Source organism: Tympanuchus pallidicinctus, unplaced genomic scaffold (genome assembly GCF_026119805.1).
Source record: "Tympanuchus pallidicinctus isolate F22 unplaced genomic scaffold, pur_lepc_1.0 scaffold5, whole genome shotgun sequence".
NCBI classification, from domain to species: domain Eukaryota; kingdom Metazoa; phylum Chordata; class Aves; order Galliformes; family Phasianidae; genus Tympanuchus; species Tympanuchus pallidicinctus.
The window spans coordinates 14,470,552-14,484,465 of NW_026294769.1; the positions used below are offsets into that span (position 1 = coordinate 14,470,552).

At 38.9% G+C, this 13,914-nt stretch overlaps 1 protein-coding gene across 2 annotated transcripts; it reads right to left on the reverse strand.

Annotated features, from left to right (window-relative positions):
* Window positions 1-51: 51 nt before the first annotated feature.
* On the reverse strand, window positions 52-13,829 carry FH (fumarate hydratase). Of its 2 annotated transcripts, none has more exons than XM_052704574.1 (10): window positions 13,671-13,829; window positions 9,587-9,721; window positions 8,723-8,833; window positions 7,324-7,500; window positions 6,175-6,357; window positions 5,111-5,276; window positions 3,143-3,346; window positions 2,281-2,408; window positions 814-967; window positions 52-280 (listed from the first exon to the last, which is right to left on the reverse strand). In XM_052704574.1, exons 1-10 carry the CDS (start codon window positions 13,791-13,793, stop codon window positions 138-140), a joined length of 1,524 nt encoding a protein of 507 aa, XP_052560534.1. In that variant the 5' UTR covers window positions 13,794-13,829; the 3' UTR covers window positions 52-137. The 2 variants fall into 2 exon arrangements, with proteins under 2 accessions (XP_052560534.1, XP_052560535.1); XM_052704575.1 differs by lacking the exon at window positions 13,671-13,829 and adding an exon at window positions 11,241-11,479.
* Window positions 13,830-13,914: the final 85 nt, after the last annotated feature.

Sequence of the window (13,914 nt, forward strand, 5' to 3'; positions counted from 1 at the left end):
TATGCCATATATATGCCAAATAATACCATGAAAACACAAGTGAAGCAGAAGTATATTACACTTGTTTTGTTTTATTCTATTTTAAGTTAAGAACACTTTGTTTTTTGTTTGTTTTGCAGGTGTTTCGTTTTAAGACATTACTGAGGACCTAACATATCTTTAGGCTTCACCCACTGGTCAAACTGGTCTGATGTGAGGAGTCCCAACTTGATAGCAGCTTCTTTTAACGTTGTCCCTTCTTTGTGTGCGGTCTTGGCAATCTTAGCTGCTTTATCATATCCTGTAGCAAAAAAAAAAGAAACCATTGAGCCATGTTCACTTTCAGAAGATTTTTTTAGAGATGAGAAAAAAGTAAGACACTCGGTTTTCTGAGAATTAATTTTGCTAGATACTTCTATTACTACTTAACTCAATTTGCAGTAAATATGCACTGAATGTATTATACAAACTCCTTACTTAAAGTAGTCTTGATGTAGGTTTTAGACTATGTAAGAGTTTTATGCAACTTTCTCCCATTTTCATGTTTCACTTTTTGTTATTATTAGAAATCAAATCAGGATGACGTACACAAATTCTCTCAATCTCTTTTCTGTTCTGAATTATTTCTTTAACACACCGTTATGGTACTGCAAAAGCAGGGTGTATCTTTATCACCAACAACAGCAACTGATGATGCTAAAGGAAACTAACTTTTGGCCTGGCCCAGAACTTGGTTTCCTAACACTGTGACAATACAAACAATGCATGCAAAATAATGCTTCTGAGAAGTGTTTAAGTGCAATGTTTTGAGAAGTTTCTGAGCTTTAAACCTACCTATATGTGGATTAAGTGCTGTTACCAACATCAGGGATTCACTCATTAGTTTGTTGATCCTATCTGTATTGGCTTGGATTCCGACAACACAGTTGTCAGTGAAAGAAACACAAACATCTCCAAGAAGTCTTGCAGAGTTTAAAACATTCTTAATCTAAAAAAAAAAAAAAAAAGAATAATAAAAAATACCCAACGATTATTGTATTCAGATATTAACAGCTGCACAATTGGGCACAGCTGTTCCTAAGTGGCATCTCTCTATCCCCCAAAATGTACCTCTCTGATCGGCAGTAAAGCAGTACATAAAATAACACACCCTATTCCTGCTGCAGGCTATGCTCAGTTACTCCCACTTGAAGTAATTTTCTGAGAATCATTTAAGAGATGAACTCTTGCCTACAGACCACTGTATGCAAGGATGTCTTGATACAACAGTTCACAAGTACTGAGTAAGAAATGAATGAAGGTATTTCATTCAAGGTCATTCCTCCACCACTAGGTACCAATACTACAACATTTAACACTATAAAGTACAGCACTGTCTGGCATTAGCCCCCTGCTTTGACAATCCATAACATCCCACATTTTTTTTTCCCCTTCTTTTTTTTTTATTTGTCTATGAGAATTTATATTCTGCTAGTTACATCTCTTAGCTGTTCAATGTGATTTTTGGAAGGTGTGGGGCAGGACGTGGTAGCTTCAAAACCAGGTGCTGTATGCTTAGAAGTCCATTCAGATGGGAGAAAGAAAAAAATATTTTAATAATTCCTAACGTAAACTAAAAAAGCGACATCAGCAAGTGTATGCAGTGTAGCAAAATAACATACAGCATTCTGCTTCCCTTGTGCCTCTTATCTCTAACAAAAAGACAAAAACTCTACAGCTTTCCTTTTATTTCTATATAATATTACTGTCTTTTTCACAAACCACTTTAGTTGTTTTTTAAATTATCATCCCTACCCTAACCTCTGCAATATTACTTTATCTTATACACTATTCTTCACTGTTTTGAAGATTGTCTCCACAATCTTCTCTCATTTTTTTTTTTTGTTCTCTCAATTCTCCTGTTTGTTTGTTTGTTTCTTGGGTTTAATTGGAAAAAAAAAAAAAAGTAAATAACCCAAGGAAGAAAATAAAATGATGACTTCATTTGAAAACATCCAAATTTCAGTACCAGGTAATATGCAACATTCAATTTTTTTAATTAAATTAAATAGAGGAAAAGCAGTATGTGCACACATGTTTAAGATAAAAGCTTATCAGCATGAGATATCTTCATGTAACAAGACTGCTACCATCCTGTCAGAATAACAATTACCAGACAAAAGAATAATGTTTTTTCTCACATTTTATCAGATTCTCCAGTCCCCATATTGACCAAATATTCATTGAGCTTTTCTCTACTTATCTGACTGTACAAATGACAACATCAGAAGTCCTAAATATTTTACAACTTCTAGAACTTACCATCATGGGCTTAAAAACATTCAGCTCAAAGTGCCCATTGCTACCTCCTACAGTAACAGCAACGTGGTTTCCCATAACCTGGGCTGCCACCATGGTAACTGCTTCACACTGCGTAGGATTCACTTTTCCTGGTTGTGAAAGGGAGACAAAAACATTAATGACAACTAAGGAAATCCATCAATCATTTGTTTTCTCGTTTACCAAATCACATTCAAGAGAAGATACTTTATAGGAGGTAACGTTGTACTCCTTTTTATCTGTTCACCACAAAAGAAATTATTTCCGTAAACCATATTAAATTAACTGTACTGCTCTAGTCTTATTTATTCCCCATTCTCTGCAAAACGCAAAACCTTCAATTATATTGTCTTCTCTTGAGAGAAAAATCTGCAGAATCAAAGATTTAAAGAAGGCCACCCACAGATGGCTGCTTTAGCAATTTGCTGAGTTTTCCAGAGTAGGCTCAAACAGGCATGAACTAAGCAGCTGTTAATTACTACAGTCCTTAATAATCAAGAGATTGTTACCTGTCTTTACTCAAGCAGGTTGGTGTGTCTGGTGAATCATTGCCAAGTCTCAGTTAACTTCAGAAAAGTATTACTAGCTTGTTAAAATTATTTTCTAACAAAATCAATACACTGCCTTTACTTGGCCAAGAAGATTAAGTACATACAGGTATTATTCTCCTTCATGTGCTTGCCAGCACACAGCTGTGCAAGCATTTTTATGAACACGAATTTTGGTAAAATATAACAGAAGATAAACTGACAGAAGTGTCAGTTCACAGACTTACTGACATCAAAGAGTTAGTAGTCCAAAACAAAAGAAACAGGAATTTTTTCTCCATATGTTTTCTCCATACCTGGCATGATACTGCTTCCTGGTTCATTTTCAGGCAGGATGAGTTCTCCTAATCCAGAGCGTGGTCCAGATCCCAGGAAACGAATATCATTAGCTATTTTCATCAGACTACATGCCACTGTGTTCATAGCTCCGCTGAGTTCAACTAGAGCATCGTGAGCTGCAAGAGCTTCAAATTTATTGGGAGCAGTGACAAAGGGCAAGCCTACAGCGGACAGTGAGGAATATGAAGCCCATTAGGCACTTACATGAAGATATAAACCAGAAAACCAACCACACTTAACATAAAACTATGTTAGTAACACCAAGCTCATCTCTCTTTCTACCTTTCCTCAAAAATGTGTTTCTTAAACGGATTCAATTCAATACAAAAGGCACAATAAAAGTCACTAAAATAGACAAGAATGTGAAACTAAAGTATCAACTCAAATTTGAGAAGCAAAGATATGGATTTCAAGTTTCCATGCTGTATTGCATACTAAGCAATGCAGCCATTTGCTTTGCACCTCAATACTTAAAACATTTCAATAATCTCTTGCAGGTTAGCCCAAATGCATCCATCTTAATTCCTGTTTACACTCTCCATTTCAAGGATGCTTTCTCTCAGTTATAGAAATAGGGGTTTTTGCAGCACAGCCATTAGGGCAAATAAGCAGTAATCACAATTGGATTAGCTACTTAAGGAAAAAAGATGCATCAAGCATTAGCACTGGAAGGGAACAACAGCCAGATGGAACATGCAAAAGCTCATTAAGGCTTAGGATGCCTGAAACTTCTGGCAACAGCAAAAGCACAGGAGCAATGGAAGCAACAGTTCTTCTTATGTTAATTAAATCTACAGTCTGAGCGTAGGTTCTATAATTAAAAACATTTCTTCAGGACTCTGCCCTGCAAGTAAATTCTCAGCAAAATTTTATTGGTGGTGGTGGACATCAAATATGGATGCTGAACTTGTGCCCCACAGAATTACTGGCCTGAGCTTATTTTATCAGTACAAACAAGAAGAGTAGCAAAATCTCAGTTCCTAGAGGAAGTGCAAATTCCTACCATGTTCTGCAGACCCTGCCAGACACAAGCTCCCATTCTATCTGTATGCACTTCTGCATTTCACAGATGCCAAGATCATTCATTTTGTCTTTGCCAATAAATTTCCCATGAGAGAACGTAAGGAATTTAAATAGTCTGCTCTACTTGTTTTAAACTTGTACAACCCTCACATATGGTATACCTAATGAGCGTAAGATGGACAACCCTGCCCACAGCAGGGGGTTTGGAACTAGATGATCTCTGAGGTCACTTCCAACCCAAGCCATTCTGTGATTCCACATGATTCTATGGGACAGCTTCCTACAACACTGATGGCTTCTCCAAGCACCAAAACAAGCCCTTTACTGTTTCTCAGCAGCTGTTGTTTGTATCACTTCTTCCCTGCCAAGGTACAAGAAAATCTCAATCTTCTACTAGATTGCGAATAATAGATCTGTTAATACAAAAATATTGCTGATAAGCAGTTACAGTGTATTTAAGTGAAATACATATATATTCATTGTGGGGCCTTTTTTAAAACTGACATAGAAAAAACTGGTCCACAGATCAGAAAACTCAATGGCTCTTTAAGTTAAGATTTAAGATCTATAAAGACAGCATCAGAAACCAAACAGCTAACCTCCACTCCTTCACATGAAATAAACTGGTGGTTCTGGAAAAGTTTGGGGTTTTTTTGTTTCATCTCCTTTTGTGGCAAGTAATTGAAGATCAAGAGAGTCAGAGAAACAGAGATCAGAACGGAAGTACGGCTGGGCTACCAATAGAAGTCTGAAACACTAAATCTCCAGTAAGCCAAATTCATTGCACCACTCTCACTGCGCTGAGTACTGTTAGAAAAAATACTCTGCATGAAATAATTTTAAGTATAAGGCTTACAAAACATATACTGCTTTATAGGTAACTCTGAAATATCATTTCTCACCCGTCAGTTCAGCCACTTTAGCAGCAACTTTCTCAGCAAAGCCAATTCTTGTGTTTAATCCTGTACCAACTGCAGTCCCACCAGCTGCCAGCTGATACACTCTTGGCATGGTTGACTCAATCCTAGCCACGCCGTATTTAATTTGTTGCACATAGCCACTAAATTCCTTTGAAAGAATGAAACATAGAAGAAAAACACAGCAATAAGAAAATAGAATTCTTTGGATTTTTAACAGTCCTCATTTACTGAAGGCATTGAACTTCACCAAGATGCTAAAAGGTGTTTTCATTAAGAGGGAAAATTCCCATATATTAGAAGACTGCTCACACAGCAGGGACAACTTACACATAAAAGCAACCTACCTATATAAAAATGTATATTACAATGCATCTTTCTCTTGCCTTGTATCTTATTCATGTACTTTGTAAAATCTGAATACAAGGTAGGTCATACCTCAGATTGCACTAACAAAGACTCAAGGTGCAATTACACAAACAGATCCTGGACTTCGTTCATGTAATTTTAGTTAATCAGAAATCCACCTGTGCCTTCTTGGGAAAAACATACACAAATTTTACAGAGATTTTTTTATCAGTTCAGTTAGAATTAATACCTTACCAAGTAAGGTAACCTAAGCAATTCCTGACAATACAGTAACAACGATTTCTCATACACATATAATCATGAACAGACTTTTATTCAAAATATTTTGTAGTTCTGTACGTTGTCTAAACCTCATTCATATAAACTTACAAATTACAGGCCCAATTTACCATGTTGCCAGTGTAATAGAAATAAGTTTTGTTACTTGGCGATCAAACATCACTTTGAAATCATTTATATTTTACTACCATAAGCAACATATATGGAAAACTTTAAGAACGCTTCCAAAGCAGTTATTAGAGAACAGCGTTCAGCAAAACTCCAAAAAAAGATGAAAATAATCAGAGATTCAGCCAACTGCCTAATTTATCTTAAACTGATTTTAGTCTCTTCAAATTTGCCCATTTCCTCCAATATCTTTACAACTTTTCTCCAAACAAACGTGCATTTTCACAGTTTACCTGTCCAAGCGTAAGTGGAACAGCATCTTGTGTGTGAGTGCGTCCTATTTTTATGATTTGGGAAAACTCTTTGGATTTTGCTTCGAGTGCATTCTGTAGCTTCTTCAGTCCAGGCAACAACACCTCATTAACTTCCTGGGCAGCAGCGATATGCATTGCTGTTGGGAAAGTGTCATTTGAACTCTGTGAAGGAAGTTTCAGAAACTTATTTACAGGGTTTTCTCACCATAATACCTTACAATATTAAGACTGACATGTATGGCTTTATTCTCTTTACTTTATGAAGAAGGAATTGAGAATACAGTAAGGAACCTAGCAGTGTTCCATGTGTTCCACAAGCCACTCTGAAGGAATCATCAAATCTTCTAAACTCCCATCAAGCATGTTATTAAAAAAATCTATGCCTTACGCCCACAGAAACTAATATACCAAAGGACAACAGAACTGCTACAAAATACAAAATATAGATAACAAAATGGATTTGGGAATTTAAAGAAATTATAGCTGACTTCAAAAGGTCAAAAATATTGATTTTGTAATGATAATTCCATAGTCCCATAGGATTTCAAGCAAGCACAAAAGATCAGAGCTACAATCAACTTGGTGGCTCAAACTGCAGCTAATCTGAAGAAAATTCTAAGAGTGAAATACAATAAACATGTCTACCTAAGAGTGGGTAAACAAATACTAAATGGCTCTTTTGCTTGCCATTTACAGGACCTTCCACCTTATTATTTCTTCTACATGCTTTATGTAGTGTATTTGGGAGATAACATCTACATGGATGCAGCCTCTAGAAACTGGATTTAAAATGAACTTTTTTATGACTGCTTGCAGAAGCGTTCATCACCAGGCCAATTCTGCCTGATATATCATTTGTGAATTCATCTGTCATAAACGAGATGAGTGTTTTTAATCTGAAAAGCTCCTACTGACACAGACCAAATTTTCAAGTTCCTTTAATCTGAAAAACCTGAAATTTGGAAAATTGTTGCTAAAACCATAAGTGCAACTATTTTTTCTACATACATATTTTTTTTTCTATATCCCATATTTTATTTAAACAGATACAAAAATAATCTAAACAGTGGCTGTAAGACAATTCAGAATTAAAAAAAATTAAAAGAAGTATAATACAAGTATAATAACCTGGCTTTTATTAACATGATCATTTGGATGCACTGGAATTTTGCTTCCCAGTTTGCCTCCCAGTATTTCAATAGCTCTATTGCTGATGACTTCATTGACATTCATATTGGTTTGAGTTCCAGACCCAGTCTGCCACACCACCAATGGAAAGTGATCATTTAATTTTCCTGCAGCTACCTGTAACAGAAAAACAGAGAAGATCTGTTCTACCAGAAAAAAAAAAGCAGCAGCTATACTTGAATATATTGCAAGATTCATATGTATTGACTTGCATGGAAAGAAGATCCTGATCAGCTACAGATGTCTATACCAACTTATACCTTCTGTAGGTAGGTTGTGACACTTGCCATCTCAAGTCAAGGCAAAGCAACAAATATGAATATTCTCCTCTTCAATCTATATTTTTTGAACCCTGATGAACCTCTTCCACATACAGAGATTTTTCTAGGGATGTAATAATTTCAAAATCTGTGCTCACAAGTATCTCTCCCATGCATATCAACCTCAGAAAAGCATAGAATGCAAAACAAGAGATCTGTTGTCACAACACTGAGGTTAGATCTCCATCTCCAAATGTTCAACTTACAACACAGTCCTCCTGGAATCATGCTTTTCAAGAAAAGGCCTTATGAGATATTTCCTACTTTATACAAGGGCAGAGCTTCCACTTTGAAAAGCAACTCTGTTCTTTGTTCTATCTTTTTTCTTTCAGGTTACTGAGGAGGCATTTTTAAAAATGCAATAAAAAAACCTCAAACAGCTTTCAGAACTCAGAAATCTAAGCCAAGGAACCTTTAGCCACCAAAACCTCTAATCCACCTTTCACTAGAAAAGACTGGCTATACTCTCAAGTTCCCCGAAGTTCTTGGGGCTTGAGACTCATGGTACTACAGATGGTAGAGAGCAGACATGGCTTCTGCATACTTCCAAGATTTTGAGGAACAAGAAAGCTCTGTAAAACAATTATTCCAGCTAAATATCTGTTGGTCTATGCAAAGGAGTACAAATAGTATAACCATGCCTTAGTTATTGCTCATTCACAACTGTGCATTAGGGTGGTATTTATCCTGAGAAAGTGAAGATATTTCTGTCTCACATCATCCTCTTTAGCTATAAAAGTGATACCTGAAAAAGCATGGATTGACTAGCAATCCTAAATCTGAAGAGGAAACAAATGAGAACAGAAAAACTATTCAGACTGCAGGTGGTCTTCAAAATACAGGGATACAATTGCTTAACAGACTAGAGATTTTGAAAAAGTGGAAGCTTTGCCTGAAAGGCAGACTCTAACAATTCAAGAAAGAAATGCAAGACATCTTCATCAAGCCCTCAGTGTTCCCAAGAGAAGCTAACCAAATATACAGTGACAGTTCTAGTATTTTCAGCAGTTTGCTCCTACCTCATCTGCTGCCTTTACAATAGCACTGGCAATCTTTGGGTCAAGACCATAATCTTGATTTACTTCAGCTGCTGCCCTCTTCAAGATGCCAAAGGCCCTTATAACTTGAACCTGAGACACAAGAATAAATTTAAACACGTAATCTTTTTTCATGAAGAACAGTTAGGAATCCACAGCACAGATCTATTTCTAACTCAAATCCCTTCTAATCTTAATCACAGCAACAGCCAACCAAGCAACCAGAGAGCAATTTAGAGCACGTGATGTGTCGTCTCATTCCAGGTAACATTTATCCAAGCAGTACAGAAAGCAATTCATAATTCACCCTTTCTTTCTATGTGTATCAAAACCAACTACATGTATTAAAATGAACAGAAAAGAAGAACTGGGTTTGTTTCTAAAATAGAATTTTGAAGGCAGATTGGCTTATGTTTCAGTACATTCAAAAACAGAGAATGATGATGTCCACATACACTCATGCTTTAATTACATCTACAAGTAAGAAAGCAGTTTATCAACATATGACACTTAAATACCTTCAATACACTTAGATACTCCCGACATTTGAATATCTTCAACAACAAACTACACTGCATTACAGTAAAAGTAATTCAAATCATTCCATCCATCGCCTTTGCTCTTCAATAAAATGAAAGATTTCTATTCATCCTGTTGGTTTGGGTTTTTTTGTTTGTTTGTTTTAATAAAACAACACAATAAAAAGCAACACCTCACCATGAAAATTCTAACTTCAATGAAAATTCAAAGGTGACCACACTTCCAGAAAGAGATTAAGAAAAGGTATTCACTCACATCCAAAAACATACTGAAAGGTGTAAGTGGACACAGGCTTGAATTACTTACTGGCATCCTTTCTGAAACACCTCCGATCTTGAAGTTCATCGTAGATCTTACAGTCTGAGCACCATAGTATTTGTCACTTGGGACCTTCAGTTCACCAAAGGTATCATATTCTATCCTAAAAGACTCTTGAGTGGACTGTAGGAAAGGGAAATAAAAAGTATGTTTCAAACACTGGCAAACAGCATCTTTTTCTTGAAAGGAGAAACAACTGAGAAAAACTGTGCAAGAAGGGGAAAAAAGGGTAACAAAGATACACAACTAGGGGTTAAGTATTTTTCTAATTATATTTACAAACTTTTGACACGTTTCTAGTCTGATTACCTGTCGCTGCAAGAGTCACAATTACAAATATTACAGCCTAGCAAACCCACTGGTGACAGGCAGCACTGAGAGACTTCAGACTTTGGCTGCTCACTGCATAAAACTCATCATCCTGGTGAAGACTCATGTTGTTTTGAAGAATCAGAAACTCATTTTACAATTTGCAGAATGGCTGTTAGAGCCAAACATAAGAACTAACATGGTTCACACAACATCCATCCAGGCAAGCTAACAGAAACCCTATCAGAAATCCACACTGCACATGGGAATTAAAATACTTGAAAGGAGCAGCTGAGTAATTGATTACTAGCTGCTGATTGTGAATTCTCGCCTTATGCCTAAGAACACTATATACACGTTACTATCTAACACAGAAGTAAATTAAGTTTAGGTGATGTACACCAACTGAAAAGTAAAGCCTTTTTTTAAAAAAAAAACAAAAAAAAACACAGTAGCAACAAAAAAATCCAATATATTCATTTATGACATGATCACATTTGTATGTTGCTTCACAGATTATGGGATTGGAGAGGAAGCATGTAAACGCAGTTTAGTCTTTCTCTTCCTACACTTTTGTCAGCAAAGCCTCAATCTGCTATGAGAAAAATGCTCATCCTTCCACACAGGAGAAGGTTACCTTCTTATGGAGTCCTCAGAGAGGGGAAAAAGACTATTTGAATTCTTAATCATAGAATCATGGAATAAAACAATCCCAGCTTAATAGTAATACACACACAGTGATGGGCTCTGGCCTAACAACGACCATCAACTGTAAATCAAATTTTAGGAACTATTAGGAAAACGTTATCATGGCTCATGTACATTTAGAATGCTAGTTGCAGATTTGGTTTTCTCATCTCAAAAAAAGCATATTATTTGAAACAGTTCAAAAAAAGGCAGTAAGGCTGATCAAAGCAGGGTACAGCTTTTATGCAAGCCTGATTGTGTAGTTCAGAAAGAGACAACCTGGGGACCAAAGGAAAAACTAGAGCAGTAAAATTGCTAGAATGACAGCAAATACTAGCTGCTCACTGTCTCTTCCAGTACAAGAAATATGAGCAACAATATTAGGGTAGCAGGGGGGAGGTTCAAGGTAACAGAAGGAAGCATTACTTCACACATGGCGCAGACTGACAAAACTGCTTGCCAACTGATGTTGTGGATGCAAGAAGCTTGCAAGTATTCAAGACAGACAAGATACACACAGAAAAAAATGTCTGAACTGGGTTATCACACAGAGAAACCACAGACTCAGGAAAAGTCCTTGATTTGAAAATGAGAAGTCTGTGTAAGTGAAAGAAGAAAGCACTTTATATGTTTGCACATTTCTTACTCTTCCCTAGGCGTCCACTGCTGAAGCCATACTGTTTCTCCCCTTGGTCAGCTTTACTTTCTCCTTATTCTGTGGGTCTTGGACTTCTTGGAGAGGAGCGCAGCTGAGTTTGTGCAGAACAGCACAAACTCTCCAGCAGTCTGTCCATGTCTACATCATCACAGGTAGCAAGCGGTGGGTGGGAGTATTCCATATTTTACTGTCCTGGGCAGTGTTTCCAGCCAGATGGAGAAGCTCTGCCATTAGGTACACCAGCAACCATGTAACAGAGCCACCAGCCCCAGGGCTCAGGGCTCTCTTGCAGTGCAGATGTTGCATATGACTCAGAAGAAACTGCAGCCCAGCCCACAAACACCAAGGGTTAACTCGTGTACTGCTGTCCTCCTCCCCTCAACTTGCTTTTGACCTTCCCACAGACCCTGACCCCACAGAAAGACTACACAGAGCACAGATCAATATGCCTTTTTGACAATTCTTAACCCTCTCTATTCTGTTTTAATCACTTAATGTTCACATACATGCTAAAGAAAAACACATCACAGATATCCACTGGTCTACTGGTCTCTAAAACCCCTGCTTTTGGTAACTGGACACTTCAGGTAAGCAGACAACATAAGGCTTTCTATAAAGACGTGTTCTATTTCTGCCAAATTCCAAGCACCCATAGTCCAATGCTTACAGTTAGGCAAACATAACTGTCCTCTTGCCTTGTTGCAGGGTACTGATCAGCTAGGACTGATTGCACCATCACACACTGGAAGAATTCAAACAGAACTGCTGCTATAATGCTTCCTGTAGAAAATTATATTCTCATTTGAGATGTAACAACTTTTGGATGTAAGTATTTCAGTTCAAAGAATAGTTGTTTTGTTTTTTTTTTTACCATGTCAGAAACAGTCCTTAAAAACTGGCAGAAAATGGAATTTGTTCTTATCTACTCTCCTTTATATTATCAACTGAGTCCCAAATTCTGATATTTACTCTTTAGGAACAGCTTGTGCAATTTAGCTTTAAGTTGAATGGCTTTTGCATTGCCTCAATAGGACCACAGGCACACTACATTCTATGCAACATAAATTGTTCCAAAATATTAATCTTGCTGCCAAGAAATTCTCTACAAACTTCAAAAAGCGTGAGCTTTTGCTCATTATTTCCCTCCACCCTCATTTAAATATTGGTCAGTACATTGGTCGGTAGTGCTCTTGGAAATAAAAACATACAAAATTTTCCCCATAGTTTGAACACTTAATCCTCGGAGGAACATTTTGCTCTAACTTCTAACACACGTTATCTAAACTCAAGCGATTAATAATGCCTACGTGCAGCACAGGGCATATTCCTGACCTGCAAAGATCGCAATACTGCACTTCTTGTCAGACTGCTGCCTTGCATACGTATTGGGCCTTCAGCAAGTGCAAGAAGGCCACTATCTATAACATACATGTCACAAAATCACAGAATGGTTAGGGTTGAAAGGGACCTTTAAGATATCTAGTTCCAACCCCTGCTACTTTGCAAGACACCTCCCTCTCGGCCAGGTTGTTCAAAGTCCCATCCAACCTGGCTTCCAACGCTTGCAGGGAGGGGGCATCCACAACCTCAGTGGGCAACCTGCTCCAGTGTCTCACCACACTCACAGTAAAGAATGTCTTCCTAATATCTAAACTAAATCTACCCTCTGCTAATTTACAGCCATTTCCCCTCATCCTGTCACTACCTGCCTTTATCAAAAGTTCCTTCCCAATTAGTTTTCATGCTTTTGTTGCCTCCCTTTTATGTTGCAATTAAGAATATTAAAAACTTTTGCTACTTATACATAATAATTATATTACACTCCTTTTATGTAGCCCAATACAATTCCTCTTCACTCAGTGCAGCCCAGGCAAGCCAGAAAGGTTGGACATCCATAAATCCATAATGCTTTCCTTCAGCTTCAGAGACCCTTATGGAATAGCATTCACGTTCCCCCAGCAGCCCAACAGCCAACGGGCAAGCCGCAATAACTAATTTAGGATGTCTGGCAGAGATCACAGACCGCTTTCGGGTACAGCCGAAGCACCTCCCTACTTCTCGAGCAGCCCGCAAGACTCTCCTGATTTTTCTAGAAGCAGCTCCGCACGCCAGAACTCTGCCGCAGCTCGGGCAGCTCCGGGCCCCGCTCACATCAAATCCCGTCCCCTACGGGCACCACAGATAACAGCCGGGCAACGCAGCTCGGGCACCGGGCCTCCGCAGGCCGCGCGCTGCAGGCAGGGAACAGCGAGCGGAGCGCAGGACCGCTCCCGGCGCCACTCTCACACCACCGCGGCTAAACGCCCGGCCCGGCGCCCCCAGGCAGCGCAGGCGGCGGAGAGCCGAAGGGGCGGAGCCGCGGAGAGGACGGCTGTCCCGATAGAGGTCACGGCGCCCCCGGCCCGGCCCGGTGCTCACCATGGCGACGCGCAGCGGGGTCCAGCGAGCGGCGTTGGCGGAGGCTGTGCCGGGGAATGGCGGCGACGCCAGGAGCCCGGCGCAGCGGCCCAAGCGGCGGAAGGCGCGGAGTGAGCGGTGCATGGTGACGGCGCAGGGAGAGACCGCCGGGGGCGGAGGAGACAGCGGACCGCCCCGGATGGGCGTCAGGATGGAGGGCAGCCATCGGCACGCGGGCTGCTGCCGACCAATCGACTGCTGCGGG